The sequence below is a fragment of the Struthio camelus genome, chromosome 9 (genome assembly GCF_040807025.1).
Source record: "Struthio camelus isolate bStrCam1 chromosome 9, bStrCam1.hap1, whole genome shotgun sequence".
In the NCBI taxonomy this organism is placed as follows: domain Eukaryota; kingdom Metazoa; phylum Chordata; class Aves; order Struthioniformes; family Struthionidae; genus Struthio; species Struthio camelus.
The window spans coordinates 31,001,523-31,026,487 of NC_090950.1; the positions used below are offsets into that span (position 1 = coordinate 31,001,523).

Here is a 24,965-nt window from a genome sequence, read left to right on the forward strand (position 1 = left end):
CAATGCACTTGAATGTTTATTTTTGGGGGGAAAAGAAACTTTGTAATATAAGTAACATATTAAGTATACCACAGTTTTATATTAAGGGAAAGTTCGATTAAGGAGTTTCTTTTGACATGTTTATTTTTTTAAATAGTTCCTTGTTTTAGAGGGCAAATTGTTAATGTTTGTCTTAGCTCCGTTTGTGGGTCTTGTGTAATGCTCTTGAAAGTAGATTAAGTTCTGCTATTGTGTATTTTCCTTTTGAGTAACCATTAATAGTTTCGTGTTCTTGTTCCAATGGGCTTGCCTCAGCATAATTCCACTAACTGCAGCGGGGTTATTGATGGTTCGTGCTGATGAACATGAAGATTCAGATCCTAAATGCTTTGTGTGAGATTTGAGAGTCAGGGCTTATGCACGTATGTTCCATTAAAAATCACCCGAAGTGACACATGTGAGTCTGAAGGCAGAATTTTTATATCTGCTTCAATAAGCATGTGGAGAACAAGAAGGTGGTCAGGAGTAGTCAGCATGGATTCACCAAAGGGACATGATAGCCTTCTGTGATGGAATGACTGGCTGGGTAGATGAGGGGAGAGCAGCGGATGTTGTCTACCTGGACTTCAGCAAGGCTTTGGACGCTGTCTCCCATCACATCCTCATAGGTAAACTTGGAAAGTGTGGGCTGGATGAGTGGACGGTGAGGTGGATTGAGAACTGGCTGGATGGCCGAGCTCAGAGGGTTGTGGTCAGTGGTGCAGTCTAGTTGGAGGCCTGTAGCTAGCGGTGTCCCCCAGGGGTCAATACTGGGTCCAGTATTGCTCAACTTATTCATCAGTGGCCTGGATGAAGGGACAGAGTGCACTCTCAGCAAGTCGGCTGATGATACAAAACTGGGAGGAGTGGCTGACGCACCAGAAGGCTGTGCTGCCATTCAGAGGGACCTGGACAGGCCGGAGAGCTGGGCGGAGAGGAACCTCCTGAAGTTCCACAAAGGCAAGGGCAGGGTCCTGCACCTGGGGAGGAATAACCCCATGCAGCAGTACAGGCTGGGGGTTGACCTGCTGGAAAGCAGCTCTGCAGAGAAGGACCTGGGAGTCCTGATGGACAACAAGGTGACCATGAGCCAGCAGTGTGCCCCTGTGGCCGAGAAGGCCAATGGTATCCTGGGGTGTGTTAGGGTGAGCGTTGCTAGCAGGTTGAGGGAAGTGATCCTCCCCCTCTACTCACCTGGAGTGCTGTGTCCAGTGCTGGGCTCCCCAGTACAAGAGAGACATGGAGCTCCAGGAACGAGTCCAGCGGAGGGCTACAAAGATGATCAGGGGACTGGAGCATCTCTCCTCTGAGGAAAGGCTGCGAGAGCTGGGACTCTTCAGCCTGGAGAAGAGAACACTGAGAGGCGATCTGATCAATATGTCCAAGTATCTGAAGGGACGGTGTCAAGAGGACGGGGCCAGACCCTTCTCAGTGGTGCCCAGCACAGGACAAGAGGCAACAGGCACAAATTGAAACATAGGAAGTTCCATCTGAACATGAGGAAAAACTTCTTTGCTATGGGGGTGACAGAGCACTGGCACAGGTTGCCCAGAGAGGTAGTGGAGTCTCCTTCCTTGGAGATATTCAAAACCTGCCTGGACGCGATCCTGGGCAATGTCTTCCAGGTGACCCTGCCTGAGCAGGGAGGTTGGACTAGATGATCTCCAGAGGTCCCTTCCAGCCTTGGCCATTCTGTGATCCTAATTTACCTAGAAACCTTATTTCTCTAGGGTCCCCTAAGGCTTATGAGAACAGCATGAAAAATTTACCTAGGCTGATGACGTGATCAGTGATGCTAAGACTTTTAAGCTTAGGCATATTTGGTGAAATGAGCCAGGGGACATTTGCTCCGTAGACTACAGTTGACGAGAACTGAATTAACATGCCTGCTCTCACCCGAGAGAACCACTTCACTGTCCATGGCTTGCAAATTGTGTTGCTTTCTTGTATTTAGGAATCGTTTGATCTTTTTTTCCATTTTTGTAGGCATCAGAGTTGAGCTGACTGGTCTGTAATTCTTTGGTTTTTTCTTTATACTGTTTAAAAGGTGGAGCCTACACTAGCCCTTTTCAGGCAAATAGTACCTGACCAGCCTCTGTGAATTTTCAAAGACAGAGGTCATGAAAGAGATTATTTCAGCCAGTTACCTACGTACACCTGAATGAACTTCATTTGGCCCAGCTAGCTGGAAAATACCCAGTCTTTATAAACACTTTCTAACATGTTCTTTCCCTATTCTGTCTTTAGAGTTTAGTTACTTGCCTGTGATATCAACTGCCAGCTGAATACAGCAAGGTAAAGATAGTGAGTACTATAGCAAAAAAGACGTTAAATACTTGAGCGTTTATAGTATCATCTGTCAATAGCTTTTCTACTCTGCTGAGCAGTAAACCAACATTTTGCCAGGGTTTTCTCTTATTACAGATGGACATGCAGAAGCTTATCTTGCTATTTTTGTTAGCTCTATGTCATTTTTTACTTTAATCTCCGTTTATGTTATTCTTTCATACTCACATAGTAATCTGACTCTGTAGCACGCTTCCTTCTTGAGTTTGAGATCATTGAACAGCTTACGATTTAGCCAGGTTAATTGCACGTTTTTTTCTGTTTTGGGATATTTTGCACTTCAGCTGTTGCATTGTTTCTCTAAAGCAAACATTTGCACTTTATACTTTCTTTTCTCTTTTGACTTGTGTCCTGTTAATCCTTTTGTGCTGTCAAGTCTCAGAGATTGTCTGCTCCCTTAACGTTCTTCGTCTATGTTATGTTGTTTTCCTCCCTCGATAATCTAAAATACTTTTTAATAGTCATTTTCATCCAACTTGTCTTTTACCTTCCTTTTCTTAGATTTTTTTTGAAAAGTCCCTCATCCAAATCCTGGTCTTTCTTAATTGGATAATTTCATTTATTCATGTGATAATTGTGCTTTCAGGCTCCAAGTGTTGGCAGCACTCTGCAGCTCAGTTTACCCTACAAGTCCTTAAATGCGCTGTGTGGTCGCCGCTCAAAACCGTGCGATACCATAGGTGCTCATGTCAGGCTCTGTTAGTCTTTTTGATGGACTGCAGGCATCCTGCCTCTTATCTAGATGTTTTTGGAAACTCTCTCAAACTCCCTATTAGGTTGCACAGGTACAATAATTACACCTTATAATTTTCGGACCTACGTGACATTACTTACTTTAGTCTAAAGAACTCTCATGTTAAAATGGAATCTTTTAATACTCATAATATGGCTTATTTTAAAATTCTTAAAAGGAAAAAAAAAAAGCCAGAAAAAGCAGCAAAATGATAACAGGACCCACATGTCTTTGAAGGGGAAAGAAACTCATATGAAAGGAAGAGGCAGGAAGATGCAACAGAAGAATTGTGATTGTTTTTTAAATCTGTCAGCGGTTTACATATGGTATGCCAGCAAGACCATGCTCCAACATGAAGGCTGCGTTTTCTGTTCACCCGTGAATGTTTGCAGTAGCTGGACAGACGGAGTGAATTATCTCAAGAATATTGTGGTCATAAATTTGGGATTTCCCTCCCCTCTCTGTAAATCACTGGAGTCGATGAGGAGTGGGGGTCTGAGACAAGAAGGTCTTCATCTTCCAGTTTCTTATATTGGAAAGCTGTGTTTAGAAATGATGGCCGTTCCAGCTGATTAGAGTCTTCAGTTGCTTTATATGTGGCGTGTGCTTATCTTTCTATAGCTGTTTGCAGCAGCTCATTTTTCACAGGGTTGTGGAGCTGGTTAACGTTTACCCTCTTAATGAACACATTGAGTAATTCACTTCTTCCACATGCACCCATGGAAGTGCACCTTCTCTGCCAGCATTGGTGTGGTTTTGCTGTTGGGACCATCATGCTTTTCCAGGTGTTCGCCTGTGGAAAGCACTCTAATTTGGGAGCTGGCACCGGCGCTCTGCCACTTGGCTCCTCTTCCCGGCTGCGCTGTCCAGCTTTCACTGCCGGCTGCTGCCAGGGATGGCTGGAGGACAGCAAGCAACTCCCAGGTTATCGCCAGTTTGAGAAGGTTTTCCACAGATCGGTATGTACTTGCCGATACACGGTTTAATGCAGTTTGCTTGATTGCCCCATGGGCTGTTGAAGAAGTGGGTCAAAGGGTTTGGAGTGTCAGAAGTATGTGAGGTCACTGAATTTGCTGAATTTGGTGAAAACCTGAATTTTAAAGGTCGAGCAGATTGGTAATTCCAGGCGCTAAAACGTGTTGAGCTGTAGCAGTCTGCCAAATGTGATTAAAATGAACAAGCCTGCAACTTTCTTTTACGGCGGAGGTTATCTTTCCCAAACAAAATATTCTACTCATCTTCTGCCTTTGGGTCTCTTCTGGCTGGCTTTTTTTGTTGTTTTATAATGGTTTTGTTGAGTTTGGGGGGATAGCAGGATTCACCGGTGTGTCATTTGCAATACAAGCTATTGCTTACGCTTACTCACAGAAGCAATTTAATTACAATGGGATGGAACAGGAAAAAAGGCCAGCAGAAGTGTGTGATAGCTATATATGATATTTGAAACGTGCAGTACAAGAGAACATAATATATATGTTCTGCTGCCATTTTCTTCAGTTCCTTACTGCGTGTTGAAAGCCTTTTTTGAAACTACCCAGTACAACTGCGTAAGGAGAACTCTTTGATCGAGCTGCCGCTTGACTTTTGAAGTAGCTTCGTAAAGAAACCTTTCATTAACCATTGCGGACCTTTACTTCCCCACATGGAGAGGAGTTCCCAGAAGGACATATGGCAGAAAAGCAGAGCAAGTTGCAGCAGACGGCTAGCATGGTTTATAAAAATTCTCACTTTGAAAATACATGCCTCATCAATCTGAAAAAAACAAAAGTGGAAAAATAGGTAGTTACAGAAGGATACTGCCTTGAGATTTGAGATTCAGGTTGTTACACAGTGAGGGATTTCAGTGTTTCCTCATGTGATTTTTATGTATTTTTTTTTTTAGTGAATAGAGAAAAATTAACGTGAAGAAGCTCTGCAAGTACGTTTTGTTTTATGTTGATATTTTAAATTATGTTTTACATATGTAAAATGTAAGTTTTCTGTGGTAAAACGAAATTCCTTAAAGTCATTTAAGGTATTGGTGTCAATCTTTTACTTCGTTTGGGCTGATTGTGTCAGAATGGAAAAAAATTTGTAGGGAATGCTGCGTTCGCCCATTTATAAAATAACTGGATACATCCCTGCCAGGAGATGAGGGTTTATTGTGGCTAAGCCAGGAAATAAGTGAGTTCTCTGCATTTGGTTCTGCTGCTGTTTTGATGCGGTGATCTGTGTGAGGATTCCCCCAAAACACGCTGCAAGGCCTTAGAGCTGGAACTGGTTGGAATTCAAACCTGTGCCTGGGTGGCCTGGTAGGAACGCCCCCAAAACGTGAATCTTCCAAGCTAACTGTCATAAATGCCAACAGGACCAAGGATCAAGGGGGTGCCATCTCTGCTTCCAAACAAGCCCTAAGGCTCTACTTAGGTACCTTTCTTGTTTCATTTGTTTTTTCTTAGATGTGAAGGGAGCCGCTGGCCACCTAAGCCATTGTGCATGTGGAGTGCAGAGGTGTTGGTACAAGCAGCAGCAGCATTTCTCCATATTTCCTCACTGCTGCAGTACCCTGCGGCTCCCGGTTGCTTCGTGGTGTAGATAGTGGTGGGGAAAGCTGATCAGCAGATGTTGCGCAGTTAGTGGTACCCGCAGCTAATGACCGAGGTCTGATGTTTCCAGGAGTAGCTAGGTTTGTAATTCCTTCCTGCAGGAGTAAGGATGACTCTACGGAGAAAGAGAGGATGAAGCTGTTTTGCAGGTTCAGAGTAGTGAAGTGGATTTTTCCCTGACTTCTCTCAGTGACACAAACACAAATATTACTGACAGTGGATGTAATGATTGTACTGTGGGGTCTGCGTGCATGGGAAGGAGTGGGGAGGACTCAGCCCAGCAATGCTCCGGGGACTTGCCTGGGGGCTGGCTGACCAGGTCCGTCAGGCAGCCCCAAGACCAGCCATTGCTGCGTTGCGTCCCAGCAAACGAGCCTCTATAAGACTGCAGGCAATAACAGAAACCATAAATGAGGTGCACGTGGCAGGTATATGGAAGTCCTTTTTCTCTTTTTCCTTTCCTTTTTTTTTTTCTTAATCCAGACCGTCAATGTTGTTTATACCAAGTGCGTACACAAACACATGCATTTTTTAAAGTATTCCAAAGACTGAACACGACTTTTTAAAAACAAGAAAAAAATACTTTTGTACTGAGCAGAACATAGTACTATGTATCTCATTACTGCAGTGCAACTGGGGATGTAATTATTCAAACGTGGCTCATCCACCTTCCGTACTAGAAAAGGAGAGTAATTCATACTGGTTTCCTGGTTACTTTAGGGTTTATATTTTTAATGACGTCTAGAAGTAATGTAGAAGGTAGCAAACTAAGCTACCTTAGTGTGTGGTGTTGTGTTTTGTTTCTCGGTGAGGTTACACTTGAAATAGCCATTTCAAAATCTATTGAAAAAATTGTTGACTCTGTATTTAGATTAGTTTACAAGTCATGTGCTTGACATCCATCAACGCTAAGGACTGGGCGAGCAAACCGCAGTTCCTGACTTAGGAGCAGTCTCTGTTCTGCCCTGCTAAGAATAATGCTTCAGCATGAAAATAGTTTCTTAAACGTGGGTTTGGAAATACGTATCCATTAGGGTTGTGTGTCAGAAGTGATAGGAGGAATGAATTCAAATGTAGCGTATCAGTCGGATTGCAGCAACGTTCGCTGGGATGTTTCAAGAGGGTGCAAATATCTCCCAGAAAGGGCTCTCTGGCCCCAGTTTCTCCTTTGTGGATGCTTTGTGGCCTTGATGCCAATGAAGAACTGGGCAATTGGGCTTCACCCGGCTCACAACAATGGTCTGTCCTGCTGACCAGTATTGTTTTGTTGTTCCCAATTGTTTTCCCATCTGCTTGTATCCATCTGTCTCTTGACTTTTACTTAAATTGCAAGATCTTTGGGACGGGAGCAGTATATTTTCGTACGTGTTTACAGCCAGAGTAGTATGCAAGTATTCACTGAGATGGCACAAATCATTTTTCGGAAAATGAATATATATAAACTCTTGTTTTCAGCTTTCTGGCATTGCTGCAGTAGGGACAGCACAAAATTTTCCCCGTGCGGAGTACAACCTCTTCTCAAAGGAAACATTAATTACAATTGCCTGACCCTGATATTTTTATAGGGCACTAAAATAATTAGTATACAGTGTATCTTTTGGCCTTCCCTTCCAGGAAGAAAATACTACTAAGATGTAGTATTAAATATGTTGTTCTCATGTGGAGAGTTAATTTACTTTTTGCGGAATAGTTTTATTGGTCTTGCATGGCTTAGCTTGCAGATAAATTGAACACAACTTCAGTGATATTTTAAGATGGTAATTTAATCGGCAGTTGACTTTGAAAATCTAAATATAAACCTCCTGAGGAGAGCATGTTGCTGAGTAGGGGTAACTTCTGGTCAGTTCCAGGCCTGCAATAGTGTAATTTTTTTCTCATTTATTTTCCCTTCTGTCTTGAAAGTGGCAGAAAGCTGGAGCACGGGGCAGCAGCCTGTGCTACGTCTTTCTTCCTCAGTTAAGTTTATATCAGAGATGCAAAGGAAGAACAAAAAATTAGGCCAGAAAGAGGGACTTTCTAGTCCAGTGGGAGGTTAATATTCATAAGAGACGCTAGTGCTTAAAAAGTGGAAAGCTGATTTGTGTTTCTCCCGGAAGAGTGAATGAGAGCAAGCTTGTCCTGTGAAGCTTAGCACAGTGTCCCACCCAAGCCCCCTTGGGAGCAAAGTGGCCGCTTCAGTAGCTGCCCTGATCTGGGGGATGTGGACACCCAGGCGGAGGCAACCGCTCTCATTATTAACTGCCATTTAAATTTTTGCACAAGGCTCTGCAACTTGATACAACCATGCCACCTGGTGTTAATTTCTGTGGCTTTATAGCCTTGAGCAGTCCTAAAAAAAAAAAAAAAGCAAAAAGAATTCTCTCTCTCTCTCTCTCTCTCTGTGTGTGTGTATGTGTGTGTATATATATATGTATATATTTATATATATATATATAAATTTTTTAATGCTATTAAAGATTTACTACTATCTTCCTGTCCAAACTTGGTTATGTATCAATAGCAGGTGAAGTGATTCCTTTCTGTTACTTGTAGCTTTAAAATTTAGAATAAAGACATAATATTTGTTATATCTGTGTTTATATTTTCAAAACACATTTACAATACGAAGTTTAGCTCTTAACGGTGTGCGTCAAGTCGAGCATAGTAACTGTTTCGGGATTACCAAAACCAAAAGTTACACCATCAACTTCCTTTTGAAGGGTAGGAATATTCCTTCAGCAAAGAGGAATTTGGTCACTTACATCCCTTATTCCCTAGAAGTAAGTCTGGAGTCAGGGGTTCGTTTTGGCACTGGATATCTGTCACTGAAGCACTAGTGGAAATGACAGGTGTGATTGAAAGAATGGCGTTATAACTCAATTCTAGGTTTTTATTGTGATGGGTTACGTTTGAAAAAGCTTTAAGTTAAAAAGGGGTATGGGTAGGCATGAAGCTTTTCAGAAGAAAATATACTCATTAAACCTTTGCCTCTTTTCCGTATAGTCAGCAGCAGAATATGTGAAGTCCCGCCTGCCTGAAGTCCTGAAACAACATCTGCAAGACTATGAGAAAGACAAAGAGAACAGTGTGCTGTCTTACCAAACCATTCTGGAACAGCAGATTTTATCAATTGATCGAGAAATGCTGGAAAAATTGACTGTATCCTATGATGAAGCAGGTATATTGGTATTTCTTTCTCAGTTATGTTTTACTAGGGAAAAAAAAGGAGTCATTTTCAGTCTGTCTTCAAAATACTAGTGCTTGAGTTCACAAATTGAACTGTGTCTTTCAAAGTTTAGTAAAACTTTTCTTTTTCCTAAAAATCAAGTTGAGATAGAAAATTTTCCAGTTCAGTTATTGAATACTAAATAGCTGAAAAGTTATGGAATACTAAATAGCTGAAAAGTAACAGCACTTTGTCCTTTCTAATGTTCTGTTGCTGGTTGATCTGGCCATGCTTTTTTATTGTCGCTGCAAGTTTTGCGGCCAGGTTACAAAATATAGTTTGGGTGGATTGTGAAGCCTGTTAAAACATTTTTTCAAGCGCATGCCCTGTACGTTGCTCTTTTCTCATTCACTACTAATTTTTGCATAGCTAAGCGTGTACCTGGTAGTCACAGAGTCTGATCTTTAATGTTTCATGATGCAGGTAGCTAGCCAAAATAAGATAACTGGTAGAGTGTTGGAGGCCTCTGACACAGGTCTTCACAGACAGGAGATGGCAGGGGTCTTCAGTTGTGGTATTTGTGTCTTGGTGGTCTAAATATTTGGGTCATTTTCCTAGTTATAGGTAATAGGGATTTTACTAGCGTTTTGTTTTAATGTAGTTAGAAATGCCTTCCAGTTTTCTGATGGTCTGCTTTAGTTGTAGGTGAAAAATCAGCTATTGATGATGCTTTTGGCTGATCTTCCAAAATAGCCATCAGTATATGGCTATGTATCTGCCTAATCCCCTGAATCTTACCAAGTTTCTCAGTGTTTAGATGAACTGAAATTAGCTACACAACTTTGTAAAGGAAGAATCAAAGAAAAACACCAGTTTACTATTTCAACAGTGAAATGTTTTTCATGGTAGCTGGACGAGGGATTTGGCAAGGTGTAAGGAGGTATGTACGGTGAGCCGCGCGTTTTCCACATTAGGCTGATGCATGCCTGGCTCACTCTGTTTTCTCCAGGGATGCATCTCATGGCACCTTTCATTTGCTCTAACCAGAAGAAACTGCTTTTGGTTTCTCCACTTTCTGTTTGTTCTCCCTACTTTCGATGGGACGTGGAGCGCACTGTCGCCTTTTGTTCGTGGTCCCACTAGCCAGCCCCAATATGCTTTGTAGTGTGAAAAGAGAATTTAAACTTAGTGTCTCTTAGTGTCAAGTGTCTCCACTTGACGTTTGTGTGCGTGTATGTATGTGTGTGTGGTGTGGTTTGTTTTTTTTTTTGGTAAACTGTGAAGGTACTTTATTTTGTTATTCTCTTGACTGTATTGGGCACCATGGCACCCTTTGGAAACCATTCTGAGCTCAGCTTGAGGTTTTTCTTTCACCTCTTGACACAAGCCTGGAACTCATATGTGGGTATTTCATCCCATTTAGGTCGTATTTGCCAGATACCATTCCCAGTGGATCAGTAGTTTGTTGAACTTTGTTAGATGTCAGTCTGCTAATATTGCCATCATCTGAGTTTCTCTTCATTAGTCTGAGTGCTGAGAAGTTTCTGTTATTTTGTCCTGTTACTTTATACTTACGCTGTAGTCGCCTGAAATACTTCACTTGAACTAGTTTATCAACATTGTTCAGACTCCTGTTCGCTGCCAATATGATTCTCTTAAAGTACTTTGATCTCAGAAGCTCTCAAGCAACTTACAATGACATTTGTTGACTGTTTATTCTGGATACTTTAAAGGACTACGTGCTTTAGTAATGTGAAGTAATTAAAATGCTCTATTACTCTATCAACGATATTCACCCAGTCACCCAATAAATAAGCCTGATTCTCTTAAACTCCTTTGATCTCAGAAGCTCTCAAGCAACTTACAGTGCCATTTGTGGACTATACATGTCATGTACGTAAAGAACTGAGTCATAGGAATTCCTGAAGGACAAAGCAATTAAAATAAGGGCGCAGGATTTCTTTTTTTTTTTTTTTTTTTAAATCATGTCCTGTTTTAAATGATGCATAAAAAATAAGCTTTGGAATTATCTTTTTCTTTTTTTCCCCTCGAAATCTGTTTGTCGTTTTTAACACCGAATTTACCAGCCAATGAATCATGTAGTTCTTTTTTTGCCATGCTTACTTGGTCACTTCCTCTCTGCAGTCATTTTGATGGATAGAAATTTGTTAGGAAGGAAAAAAAGATACTGGAGGAAATAATCAACTCCTGTCAGGAAAAAAAAAGAAAACATTTTTCTTTATTGAAAACTGAATGTTTGGACAGAGAAAATAAGATCAAAACTGCTTGAAACACACATTTGGGGGTTTATATCATGCAAAGAAACAATCATGCAGAAATGAGATGCTGCATAAATGACTAGTTTAGAAAAAGCTCAGCACATACACACATTCAAAATAGAGGGAGAGAGCAACTCACTGTAAATAAAAAGTCAGAATTTTAGCTTCCTAATCAGGTAGAGAGACCTCTGGGGATTAAAACACTGAGATGGGACCAGCTTATCATTCTAATCATGTTACTTGTTTACTGCAAGGGGAGAAATGGTGCTACCTGGTCCTGAAGCAAGATCTGATTGTGAGTAGAGCACAGAATAGGTGCAGTTAGACGTAATTACAGCAGATATTCGTGGTTCCAAGCTCTTGAGCTGTTCAATGTGAGAGCTGCTGCGTTGGTGACGGTTTTTTTGTTAGTGTTTTTTCCATATCAAAGTGAATTTAATAAGAAGATGAAGCTGTTCTTGGTATATACAGACTGAAGAAAGCAATCTTTAAGAAACAGAAATGGTGAAAATAAGTGATTATCATTTATGGGGAAAACACAGTTTTGTCTAGCAGGAGACTCTGTGAGATGTAAACAAAATCCATCCCATGGACCACTGTCAAGTGTTTAATTAGTGTAATCATAAGCCGTTGGAGTTCTGTTAAGAGTCAGCCAGGGAAACAAAATGTTAAACATTTAAGGTATGTGACAAAACAGAGCTTCACTTCGGTAGCTGATTGAAACAAGGGTCTGTGTGTAATAGTTTAGCACTTATGCCAAGGTGGAAATATCTCTGTGTTTACATGCAAATCTGCTAAGGGCATTTCCTCATGCTTTGCATAGCCTTAACCTAACAGCTTGCTTTACTGGAGGGAGGAGACCTTTTCCGTCCAGGACAATACAGTTGAGGCTCTGCCCTGAGCTTTGCAGCACCCCTCAACTTCCCCGCATTCAGCATTTCCAAACACGTTCCTCCCCAAAAGGCCTTCTTCTGAGGGCTCACAGAGCTCAAACCCACCAGTAATCCCGCTCACCTAAGCAAGTTTTTCTTGATGCATCAGCTGGAGGAGGTTTAGGGCTGCTGGTGTTGGTGCTTGGCACTCCGCTCCTTGCCGTTGTCCTTCTGCTTAGATACACCTGCCCAAGGTGAGCCCCACGTAGGGCAGGGCTCGGTTGCAGGTCTGCAGCCGTGCAGAGGGAGCGTTTGATGATGAATGCGTTTTCAGGCACTGGATAAGGGAAGCTTAAGGGCCCTTGTCCTTGCAGTCAGAGCTAAGTCCCTATTTTTGCGTCTTTCCTTTGGCCATCTCTAAAGCTCAATTGAATATCTGTCATCTTCTCAGGAACGCGTTTTGCCCTCACCTTTTCTTTCCTCAGTGAATTCTTTAGGGAAAATTGGTGAACGTTGTACTTAAGTGCTGTAGTTACTGGGGCACTAGAGAGAAGAAAAGTTTTTGAAATGGGTTTAAACTGATTATTCTGGTTCCTTCCCTCAACTCCATCATTCTGTCGGTTGCGAGTGTCCTTTCTTTGTGTAGGATTCAGTAGCAACTGTATCTGTTTGCCAGATTAAAACAGAAGAACTCCACTAAAATGGCTTGGGCTTTTGGTACAGCTTTTATGTTAATTTGGCCTTTATAACGTAGCATACAACATTAATAACGTGCAGCTTCAATGGACCTGACATTCTAATACCTCTTTTTGTAAATCTTTCTCTTTAGGAATCAGTAAACCAAAGCCACCAAATAAAATGAGTTTTTCTAAAAATAGTCAATTGTTGACAAGATTTTTAGTGAAGTTTGACTAAGAAAGCTTTATAAAATGAAACCAGGCCAAATGGGACAGATGGGTTCAAATCCTCTCATAATCTTTAAATCCATTAGTTTAAAAAAGTGGCATTCTTGACTAGCTAAGGCTGGATTAATTTTGCGCAAGGATATTTTTTTCCCCTTGAAGCTCTGTCCTAATAGGACGTTAATCCTATTCCTTCTCTTTACAGCATCTCTAAATGTCTGGGGTGGTCAGTGACAGCTCTGTACAAATAAAAGTTTGGGATAGTTAAAGGCACTTTGGCACTGAACCTCCCATGGGTCAGTTAGCTAAAGCCCGCTAGGAGATTCTGGTGATATTTTAATATTGTAGTCAACAGGGTTTTTCTTTAATGGATGACCCCTTTTCCCCAAAGCCCTGCAGAGATTGAGTTTCATTAGTGTACGACCAAAAAAAAAAAAAAAAGAGGAGAATTTGATTTTTTGCTCTACTGTGAAGCATACATGAAAGATACTGACATTTAGGCACTGTGTCCTCAGCCAGATGTCAGCCTGAAAGACATTTCCTTAGCTAGTCTTTGCTGTTGTATCACACGTTTCCTGGAGCCACATGTATTAAAAGCAGGTAGTTCCTACTCTATACATCTTCTCAGAGGGGACCGGAAAGCTTGTACCTGGCTGAGTGTCACTGAGCTGTTTGGATCGCACCCCTGTTTTATTGTGTTACTATATTATCACTTCATTGGGAAGCCCCTTTTTTTTTTTTTTTTTGCTGCCACAGATGACTACTGCACTGGGTTTCTAAATATTGAACGGGGTTGTTAGGTGCTAACATAAAAATATTGGTAACAGTAAAATGAAGTCACATCTGAAGCCCTAAAGAACAAATCAAATCAAAGGAAAAACAAGGAGAGAGATCTAACAGTTTCCTAAGAAGTTTTGAGCAAAAGATACAAATAGGTAAGGTTATATTTGCATCTCTAAGACCAACCCATGTCAAAGGAAGCAGATGCGGGGGGGGGGAAGAGCTGTGGTTCAGAGAAGAAGCCATACTGGGAGGAGGAGGAAGAAGCTAGACTTTCTAAAAGCTCAAAGAAGGGATTAGAGGTGGCACTAGAGATTGGCAAAGAAGCACAGTTTATTAATTTTATGGAGGCTAGTACTGTTCTATGCATTTTCTGCTTGGTAAAATATAATCCCCTATAGAAACCTTTTGCAAAGGACCTGAAGAGAGCCTGTGGCAGCTTTGCCACGAACATGCTTTTAGCACCGGGACAAAGGTCTGTACTCCAGCATCCGCCCAGGCGGGGAACTGATCTTTCCCTGCCACGAGAGATGTCAGATACTTTTGACACCCAACAGCCTGGAGCCAGGGGCAGCGCCGGTGGGTGCAGGGGGTCCAGGCGTCTCCCTGCAGCTGCCCGGGGGAGGCAGCTGTAGCGCCCCTAGAGCTGCAGCAGCTTGCGAGGCAGCAATGGTAAGAGAGGTGCCAAACGGGCACAAATACACCTCCGCACGGCGGCGGCTGCTGCCGCTGCGTCTGTCCGGGTGGCTCTGGAAGGAGCCTCGAACGACGGGGAGAAGGAACGGGCCCAAAGGGAGCAAGGGACTTCCTTTTGTCAGGAAGGAGCACGAGCAGCAGTCAAAGCATCCTTTATCATGCATGCATTCATTTTTAGTACCGTGCTCCCTTTTTTCTCCTCTGTCAGTGGTTATTTTCATAAAGTATATTTTTATGATAGCAGATCACATCCCGAATAGTTTGAATACTCTGACCTTAGCAACAGAATTTATTTTCTGCTGAGATAAAATGTGGCCATTAGGGCTACAGCATATTGCAGTCCGTCTCTGAAGGAGACGGGAGAGGGGTTGTACTCTACATGCACGAAATGTGCCAGTGCCCTGCGCTCTCCCTAGCAATGATGCGCTCCTCCAGAGCGTGCCTTGTGTCGCCCTCCACCCCTCCATCCCTGCGGAAGTTAGTGCAGAAGGAATGGATAAAGAGTTAAATCACCTCTTCTTATTTAGTCCATATTTCTGTGCCTCAGAGAAGACTGGTTCTGGTTTTCCTAGCTGCAGCTGTAAAAACTAGGTGCGAGCATAAATTTAAACTGCTGACTTTCATTGCAGCTCCAGGGCTGGAACCAGCTCAGTTTGCCTAGACCCAGTCCCTTGAGCATTTGCCACCTCTGGCAAAAATACAGAAGAGCAAAAATATCCAGGATTAAATTTCGGTCCAGTAGGTTGGCAAATCCATCTGTTTCACACAAACATTTGTCCATGCTAACATGGTTGCTCTGGGAAAAGGTTAACTTCAATCGTTTGCGGGTTCAGGCAGTTTGACTGGCCTTTTTTCAATTATATTGCTCTGTTTAGGTCAGCTCAGGCGTTTTTTACTCAGAGAAACTGCCTACAGTAACACAAACAGAAATTGAGAAAATTAAAGCAGTAAAATAGCCCCCAAAATGTTATATATTTGGGGATAATAAGCGACTTGCTTTTTTTCACTGCAAAGAAATTTTTTTTTTTTAAACTTGGCTTTACTTTTCTTAGCTTAGCCAGGCGAAGTCGTCGTTATTCTACGTCACAGTAAAACTGAAGTAATTGTCTTTATTGTGATGTTTATGTCGAGGTAGTTCATGCGCACTAGACACCTGTTACAAATGCAGAAAGAAATGCTGGGATTGTTATACCACCTTTTTTAAAAAGAAAAAAAATAAAATCTTGTCTTAAAACGCGCTTAGGATTGGACCCTGTTTTTGATGCGTGTTTGCCTGGTACTTTACACACAGGGCTCAGTCCTTGGGGAAGTGCAGTAACACAAAGTCAACAGCGGTGTCTCATCAGGAGTTTAAATCCTTGTCCCGATCAAGAGTCTCGGGAATGTTTCTCCTGCAATCCCAGCTACAGCCGTTATGGACGAGGTGGCCATCTGTGGAGGACATGGGTGTGCTCTGCTCATGGCTTTGGCAGGAGGAGATGCGAGTAATCTCAAAATCGTACAGGAATAATGCTCCTGCGATAAAAAGGTAACGGTGCAAAACATGAAATGACCTGGGTCTGAAAAACTGTTGAAAGTCTTTATGGAGTAAGGAAGATTTTAGGAGGGATTTAAAGAGCAAGAACGAAAGTCATACACTACACAAGATTTAAAAAAGCCATTGCAAATGCAATGGATTGCACCAAATAGACAAGGGCAAAAAAAGGGGAGCTGTAAAGAAGTTGTGAGGAAGACAAGAGGCAGAAACAACCTCATCTTAAGAAGAAAAAGCACGTACAGGCATAGCATTTGTATATTAAACAGCATGTTTCTATTATCTCAAGAAATGTTACTAGATGGAAATTACCTGTGGCTGTTGAGTACCACTTGGCGGCATTGTAGCAATCTAGTAAATTTATTTTCTGATTTGCTACCAACACATTGGCGCAGCAGATGGGTAACTAGCCTTGCTCGAGTGCATCAGAGACAAGAGTCACGGCTGTGCTAGTGGGGGCTTGCTTGGGTGGAGAGCAGAGTGCTGTGGTCTGCGGGGCCCTGCACTTGCTTGCTTTTTCTCCCGCTGGACTTTGTGTTTTAAATGATTTTTAGATATTTAATTGCAAGAACGTGATCTAAAACAACTCAGCTCTGTTAATCTTTGATTGCTGCTAATGAGAATTCAGCTTTTTCCAAATAATACAAGTAACGATTTTTAGTCTTTATAGCCAAATGATTACTACTGAGTTAATTTAATTTCTACCTTATGCTCAACGCTTTCGTGGCCATATTTAGTTTTATTTCTTTTACACGCTACAGGCATACGTTAAACTTGGACACCTTGAATCAATGCTCTGTTTTTGTACTGAGGACTAGTAAATTATAGCAAAAATCGCAGGGCAGTCAGCTAGGGGAGGGTTCATCTCATTTTAAGTGTAGATGTTTACATTATAGGCATAACTTCTGAGGCAGCTTCCTGGAGCTCTGTTCCAGTCGGCAGAGAGAAACGGGCATTTCTGCTGTGATTCATTGATTCATTTTAAGCGTTTACTTGAGTTTGTGAAGAATCACATCCCAAATGTGCCTATTTCGTTTCATTGACTATGAATTAGCTTTCACTCACAAGTAAATAAAAGCAGACAGTTCTCGTTGGGAGAGGAATGCCAGCCTAAATGTCTTTGTGTAGGTGGACACGTAAAATCATTTACATTATGTTTTACTGCATAGCTGCAGTAGAAGCCACGTGATTCTCACTTCCTGCGCGGATACACTCGTACAACACTTTGTGGTCTTCCAGCTTTGCAGAATACTGGCAATGTTAGTGAGCAATAGATAGGTGTTAAGTCTGCCCAAGCACCTTTTACTCTTTTATTCAAATAAAATAAAGTTTTATTATTCCATATAATTATACCCTTTCAGGAGACGCTCAGAACAGTAGCAGTGCTCTGGCGGTTAAGTGCCTATTTGCATGTGAAATGTTCGTCACTCCCTTATCAACTTTTAGATGTGTGCTTAGCTATTTAAATGTGTCAGTTAGCAGTAGATCTTTTAGCATTGAGAGAAATGCTGTCCATACTTGTTTTCTGGGTTTTTACCCAATGTCTGCTTCTGTGTAGTTTAAGTGCAGTGGTGTTTCTACAGGACTGTGTCGGTAGGTTTGCCAGTTTCTTATTGGTCATGTGAAGCGCTTTGGTTTTGCTCGAGTACATGTAACTATGTTCAGTCTTACTATATAAATGCCATGTAGTGTTCATTTTGGTATTTATATATTTGTAACAATTTAAAACAATAATAAAAACATTCTAGTGGCACCAAATTTCCATGAAAGGAGGAAACAACCCAGCAAAGTCCTGTACAGAGATGTCCAAAAACTTATAAATGTGATAGAGAACGTTGTGAGTAATTTATGCTTTTGAAACCATTTACATCATGTTGTATTAGTGATTGCATTTTCCGTTATGTTTCACAGGATGTCTTTTAAAACTTACAGTAGAATTACATATTGCAGAATTTCCCATAAGGAGAAGGTGTATATATATGTGCCTGGAAAGCATCTTAAATGCACAAACTTATTTTTAGATGCTTACGTAATTCAGTCATAAACTGCGAGAGAGTCGGTTCTAGTTCGGGGCCCGTGGAGGAGCGGTTTGGTGCCTCCCGTGTGCTGAAAAGGCTGCTCCTCTGCATGGCAAAGGGGCTTTCCAAGGGAGCTTGTCCAGGGAGGCTGCCTTACCGCAGCCGGGTTGCTCTCTCCCCTATTTGTATATATGGCCTGGTGAAAGCCTTAATTCTCCAGAGCTTACGTAGCTTTTAAATCCGCTCTCTGAGATTTGTGTTACGGAAGTTGGTCAGGTTTCATTCAAGAGCCTTTAGATGGAGCTGATAGGCACCAGGGCTCGAGCTGGTCTCTCTCAGTAACACGGCATTTTTCTTCAACCTCAGCTGGAAGTGTTGCATGGAAAGACAAGACATGAGCATGGATTTATCTTTTTTTTCTTTCTTTTTTTTTTTTTTAATTAAAAAGCATCAGCCAGAGATAGCATGCGAAGACAGCAGCTTGCTGGAGACGCGGCGTAGGGCCGAGGGAACGTGTCCCCGGCCTCGGCCAGGAGCCACCCCTGTACGTGGTGCTTGTGCCTGCCGCTGAGTGGTGCGGAGGTGTGTGCTGGCGGACTCTTGTGAACGGCAAGGGCAGGCAGGGAAAGTTTCTCTGCCTACAAACCTGACGGACCGTTTGGAGATCCTTATTCCATTTTCCTGCATCATTACCCAGACAAGCATAAACGCCTGCAGCTGCTAGACTCCTGTATTTGTATTAAAATGAATACCTTCCGTTTCTCTGCTCATCGCATTGCCATAGCATGGGCTAAAGCTAGCATTTAGGCTCTTTTGAAAACATTTTGGTAGGAGAATCATTAAGAAGAAAACCACATCGTAATACCGCAAAATACATGTGCACGCTGATACATGGCGCGCTCTGTATTTCTGGAGAGTGCTTGCACTCGCACACACAGCCGTGTGTCAGCTGACCTTGCGCTCGCTGCGGTGCAGCAGCGTCGCTCCGCTCGGGCCCGTCGCTGCTCTGTGCACCCAGGCCAGGGTTATACCTGGCTGGATGGAGGAGGGCAAAGGAGCAGGAGTAAAAGGCAGCTTGTTCTTCCTGAGTGAAGCTGTCTTAAAAACCCTGTCCATAGTCTGTAACAGCCCATTAAGGGAAAGAAGCCGGTCATACACGAGCAAAAACTGGCTCTTCCTTGTATTATAACACCTTTCTAACAGCCATAGCTGTTGAGTTGCAGCAGTATCGGTGGTGTTTTGCGTTTTCGTCTTTTCCTTGAAGCTCTGGGATTATGGCTGGCAGCTGCCCGCTGCCAGCTGCTTGTGCCTCTCCTTGGAGAGTTGTCGTGCCGTGGCGCCCGCAGTGCTGGACTGTGGCCGGCCAGCTGCCTGCTGCCAGGGGCCTTCCCGGGGGACAGCTCTTCTCAGACAGACTGGACAGTCAGCAAATACAGAGTTTTTGCATTCGTGAATGTGCAAAGTAGCGTTCCATATGCTGACCTGGAAGATAAAAGTAGGGATAAGCTTCAGGAGAAGAGAACGCACAAGGAGAGAAGTACCGTCAGCAGTAGCGCTGGGCCAGGCTGCCCCAGACGCGTAGCCCCGCGGTGTAGTGGACGTGTCCCGAGTGCGGGTCTCCAGGGAAAGAACGAACCTCTTCAGCCATCTGTGATTCTGGTATGCTCTCACTCCCTGTCCCTTTCTTCTCCTGCTCTCGCTCCCCGTCTTCTGCCAGCGCGTGAAATACCACGTTAGATCGTAATCCCTTCAGACGGGGTGCGTGTTGGTAATTTCAGGATGCACCTCGGGCACTGAATAAATAGGTCTTAAATACCTCCTCACTCTACAGCTCGGTCTGTGTACTAATAAGTTTCTTATTTGTTCAGGAGTTAATGCAAGCGACCTGTCATGGAAGCGCCACAGGGGCAGCTGAAAAGCGTGATGGTTACGTACAGCGGTCCTCAGTGCCATGAGCTGCAATCTGATAGGTGGGCTGTGTTAGTCCTGCAGAAAACCCCGCTGCGAGGGCCAAGGGACACCGCGGTCCTGCTAACAACGATTTGCCGAATACGATTGCCAGTCGAAAAAGGGATTTTTGAACAGCTCTGTCCTGTTAAGGCTGGTGCTGAGTGAGCGATCAAGAGCTGTGCGCAGCATCTATAAACCAGGCATTGTTTATCCTGTTTGCGAAGAACATACTAATTGTATGTCTTGAGTTAAGGTTCGTGCCTTACCTGCTGGTACCTTATTTATAGCTGAGGCTCTAAGGCTGGTGTTTATGGTCCGTGCACCTCGGGAAAGTCCAGGCCACTTCCGTTGTTTCAGATGAATTGTTCTGGTCTTGATCTCAGCCTTGAGAAAGAAGCCTGGAGATCGCAGGAGTCTGTCACAGTGAACGTGGCACGAATCAGATCTTTCTAAATGTGTGGAATTTCTTTTCAAACAGCGTTTTCATTTTGATCTTAATTTTTCCGCTCGATTACCCATCTAGTTACCATTTCATGTCGTTAGAAAAAGTCTACTGAGTGTTAGTATAATATTTTCTAACTAGGAAAGGTCAGTCCCATATGTCTATGCAGAGCTGTGGGGCAATTTTTTAGCCAGTGGCATAAATGGCCTGTGCTTGCCTGCTGCCTCACTGTTACCTAGCTTTATAGACCAAGTAAGAAAGCAAGAGTCAACAAAGTTTTATTTCTTAGGCTGTTATCAGAGCACGTGCTTGAAGAGCATGCTGCTCGGGTGTAGCCGGGGGCTGTTTCGGCCATCCTGGAGGAAGGTTGCCCTTCCCCTACACGCTCTGACTCTGCACGTGTGTGCCAGCGCCTTTGCTGCCCCCGACAGGCTGCTCCTCTGCCCGAACGGCAGAGCCATCCCTCAGCGGCAGCTACTTTCCTGAGTATCGTGAACGTAAAACGTTAAAATATTTTTGGCACTGTGATTATGGGATGTTTTATTTGTCTGGAATCACTAAAACGATGGAATTTTTAAAAATCAGTTAGGCAGATTCTGGTTTACACTCCAATTTGATATATTTCCATAATTGTAAGTTTATTTGGCTTGGAAGCTGGTAAGAGTTGTCCGTCTGGTACTGCTGAAGCAGATGTGCTCTGGACTGTGCACCCCTTGCGTCTCCTGTGAGGGGATTTCAAACCGCACACGTACCGAGTGTCTGCGTTGGTCTACAGCAGCGGGCAGTATGAGGCTGGTGCTACTCCCCATGAGGTAAGGAAGATTAAATAATGTCTTCATTAAGGATTTTTTGGCAAACATGAAGTGAGAAGGCTTCTAAATTGCTGGAGAGATGAGGTTTAGCAAACAGCCTGCTACCTGAGGAGTATGCACGGAGTAAATTCCACAGAGAAACCCAGTAGCTTTGTTTACATTGCTGGTTTTGATCAAAGAGTTGCATGAAACTGCAGTCACCTTCCTGCATGGAAAACGTTAATGATGCAAAAGGTTTCTTAAAGGTTTGGAAGGTTCCTGATGGATGTGTTCACTCCCAGAGCAGCAGTTCTTAACATCTGGGACATGTCCCAACAAAGACGATTGTGCTGCATGTCTTCCTGCAAAACTTGTATTAATGTTTTTATTAGTTTTTAAACTTCTATCTTGCTCTTCTTCAGAAAAGGTAAAGTACTGTTATTTTCACTGAACACCCATATCTTTCTCTGAGGAAATCTTACAGCTTTTTCCTGAACGCTCAAGCTTCATATTATTGACTTTCATTAATGATGAAAGTCAGAAGTTTGCCAGGATCAGGAGGGACGTTACATCCTCTGGCTCCTCCTGCTTGCCAGTCGACCCAACAGAAATGCCACAACTTTCTATTTGTGAGCCTTGAGATTATTCAGCGTAATTGCCAATCTAAATTAACCTGCATGGACTTGGGTTAGCGTTACTCAGGAATGCCTCCAGCTCAAAGTAGCTAAATTGCATTAAATTGCCCCCAAATTCTAATTGTGCTGTATAGTTCTAAGAATTGAAGAAAAAGCTTTCAAGAAAATGTTTTTAAAAAAAAAAAAAATCCTGATCTGAATCTCTGTCTTTCTGAATTTCACCATCACAGATTGGGGGTAAAAAAAACTAAGTGAAATTCCTACAAGAAAGCAAAAAGTTTTACTATTGATTGAGGTGAAGCTATTGTTTTTCAGTTTATACAACCTGGACTTTTCAGTAAGAAAATTGCAAGTGCTACCTGTTGCTTCAGTGGAGTAAATGAGCTGGGTTTTATGGCCTGTCTGCTTTATCGGACATCTTTGAATGTCACCCTACACTAGACCCTTCCAGGGACCGTGGAGTTTCTGTTTGTTCTTGTTGCCTGGATTATTTAGCAGCTAATTAGCACTATTATAGGAATACGTTTTGGAATACTAGGAGCAGGATCCATAACGTGTGTGGCCGCTGTAGCTATGCGGTACGCTCTGCAAGCGCCGACACTCATTTTTGCTTGGAGTGCTTCAAGAGACCTTATAATTAGACTTTGCAGCTTGTATGCAAATGACTGTGTTAAACTGGCTGCCCATAACCATATTTCAGGCTGTGGGTAACTAAGGCGCGCAGACAGATGCTAGCAGGAGATTTTTTTTTCCTCTCGAATACAGGCCTTAGCACAGTCTCGTTTTCTTTTCAAATCCCTGCAAGGCTGCTTGGAAGATTTAACTATTGCAAAATGCGGTAGCCCATCTGCAAAGTGTGTTTCACCTGTATGCTGTACTTCAATCAAATAGCCAGGGGAAATTTGGAGAGAGGGAGACTTAAACCAGGGAAAAAAAAAATCCGTTTTCAACATTTTTACTTCTCTCGTATTAAACCAGTGAGCGTGGTGGTCAGGTGAACCTAAATACAGGAGCAATGCCAAGAAATCGACTTTTGAAGTGACATGAAGGTTCCTTTTGTATTAATTTTTTTGTTTTTTGGAAGGACAAGAAATGAATCACTCCGTGTTAGGCTATGGCGAAGTCCGTGGAGGTGCTCCCTGTTTTCCTGCGTTGGATTAGTTGAGGCGGTGTCGGGAGCGGCCTGGAGGATGGAGAGGCTGCTCAAAAGTGCTTCTGTTTTTCGGTGGTTAACTTCCCTTAGCTGATGCACATCCTCGCTGCCTTGCAGGGGTTGTTTTCTTATCTGGAAAAAACTTTTAGATACTTTTTATAAAGCCTGTCAGAACATCTGCACAAATCTGTTAGTCAGTAAATCTATTCAGAACTAGTGTTTATGATAAGTATAATGTGATTAATGTTGAATGGGATTGACTGACCTCTATGTGCTGGTTGTTTAGACAGGAAAATAAGACGTATCTAAATAGGAATGTAGTATGATACTCTTCTCCTTTGTTTCACATATAAAATCTTAAAATAGTACTGTGTTCGGTCGAGTAGGAATTGTTTCATGATTGAAATTAAGCTACGTTTGTAGAAAGATCCACAGTAATTTATGTGTATTTCTGAGTTTGGCATTTCTTTTCATCTATTTTAAAAGAAGGAATTCTTTTAATTTTAGGGAAAAAAGTTACGTTGAAATGATTAGTCAATTATAAGTCCTTGAATTTTCAGAATACGTGGGGGGGTTTTTTAGGTTCGTGCTTTACAGAACTGAGTTTTACAAAACAAATTTTTTAACTAAAAGAAGGGTATGAAATATCAGCACTAAGGGAGTTCAAGGATGAAATGACTGAATGACGTGTAATCTCTTCAGTCCCATATACTGTGCAAGAGATTTGAGGGAAAGGGCTTTAAAAATGCACTTGTATTTTTGAAAGGGGCTGTGATTGATGAGAGCTATATTCCATGGGCAGACGGTTAACCCAGTAATTTGCTGAAATTGCGTAATATTTTGGAGAAGATAATAGCATTTGCTCTAACCTGCATAGCTTCTGCTAAAGGAAATTGTATAATTATTTAAATGTTTCAATAACCTGTAAAAGAGTAAGGACAAAGAAGAGGTAGTGAGCACAGTGAATTTGGCCTTTCACTAGATCTTTGGCAATGGCTTGATGACATTAGAGAAGCTAAGCGCAATGCGAACGTTGCTGCGGAAGGGCTGCCTCCAGCAAGGGAACCGGCGAAGGCAGCAACGCGCGCTGCTGAGATGGAAATTGTCCGGCTCAGCAAAGGTTTTACAGCGAGATTCCTCTCGAGTTTGCAGATAATTGCAGGTTGTTGTGATTACTTTTTCAGATCGGAGAAGTGTTGTTTTCAATAACTGCTTTGGTCTGCCTTTTCAGTGCAGAGCCAGTCGTTTGGGGAGCTTCAAAGCGAGTCAGGGCTTCAGCCTGCCTGTTCCTGTGGTTCCCTCCGTGTCCCCAGTGTGAATGAAGCGTGAGCACCTGCAGCTTGATTTTTGTCCTCGCTTATCTCATAGATAAGCCCTGGATAATTGGATTTTAGATCTTATGGTTTTGGATGAGAATAGGTGGGGCGTTTGGAGGGCACACAAAGGCAGGGTGTCATGAGCTTGACCGGGTACTGTTTCCCCTCCCTCCTCTCCCCTTTTCATCCATATTCCTGCTCTTGGGAAGGAAGAGCCTGCCTCATGCTCCCTCCTGTATTTACAGTGTGTTTCTCAGCCTTTCCTATTCCACAGGCTGTAATCGAAGTTTTATTTGCGTTGCCCGAGGTGTATGTGTACAGCATGTAAAACAGACATTCAAGGCAACGTGACTGGTCTATGAGGGAGACAGAGGAGCAATTAAAGGTAGATGGGCATAAAGGACAGCTATATCAATAATAAAAATACCACATATCGGCCCTAAAATCTACTATATATATAGTCTTATTGTTTAGGATTTGAAGTCCCTGTAAGGCAAATGTAAAAGCACGGTTTATAAATGAGAAGAAAACTATGTACAGTGTGAGTTGCTGTCAGAGAGTAAGTGTGAATCTGTACTGTTTTTTTCCCCCATTTTTTGCATTGTTCTGAGTAATTCTGTTACCTTTTGGAGACTCCTGAAGCTTGAAGATATTGGTTCTTGCTTAATTATTGTGTGAGTTCGTGCTTAAGCGCTGTTGTAAAGAGATGGGAAAGTTTATTATCAGTCCAGCCAATTGAGTACCCAGTTTCTTGGATTCCCAGTCTCTCT

The 24,965-nt window shown here is 42.6% G+C and overlaps 1 protein-coding gene across 4 annotated transcripts in view; it reads left to right on the top strand.

Annotated features, from left to right (window-relative positions):
- The window catches only part of PPM1L (protein phosphatase, Mg2+/Mn2+ dependent 1L), a 120,648-nt gene that overhangs the window by 69,751 nt on the left and 25,932 nt on the right, over nucleotides 1-24,965 (top strand). For 2 of the 4 annotated variants that reach the window (XR_011142825.1, XM_068954329.1), the window contains exon 2: nucleotides 8,669-8,839. Coding sequence is in view for 3 of the 4 variants with exons in the window: in XM_068954329.1 (XP_068810430.1) it covers nucleotides 8,669-8,839 (171 nt within the window). In the remaining variant the exon portion in view is untranslated. Of the gene's footprint in view, nucleotides 1-3,798; nucleotides 4,057-8,664; nucleotides 8,840-24,965 lie in introns of those variants that run through there. The other 2 variants (XM_068954330.1, XM_009668535.2) reach the window with 2 other exon arrangements.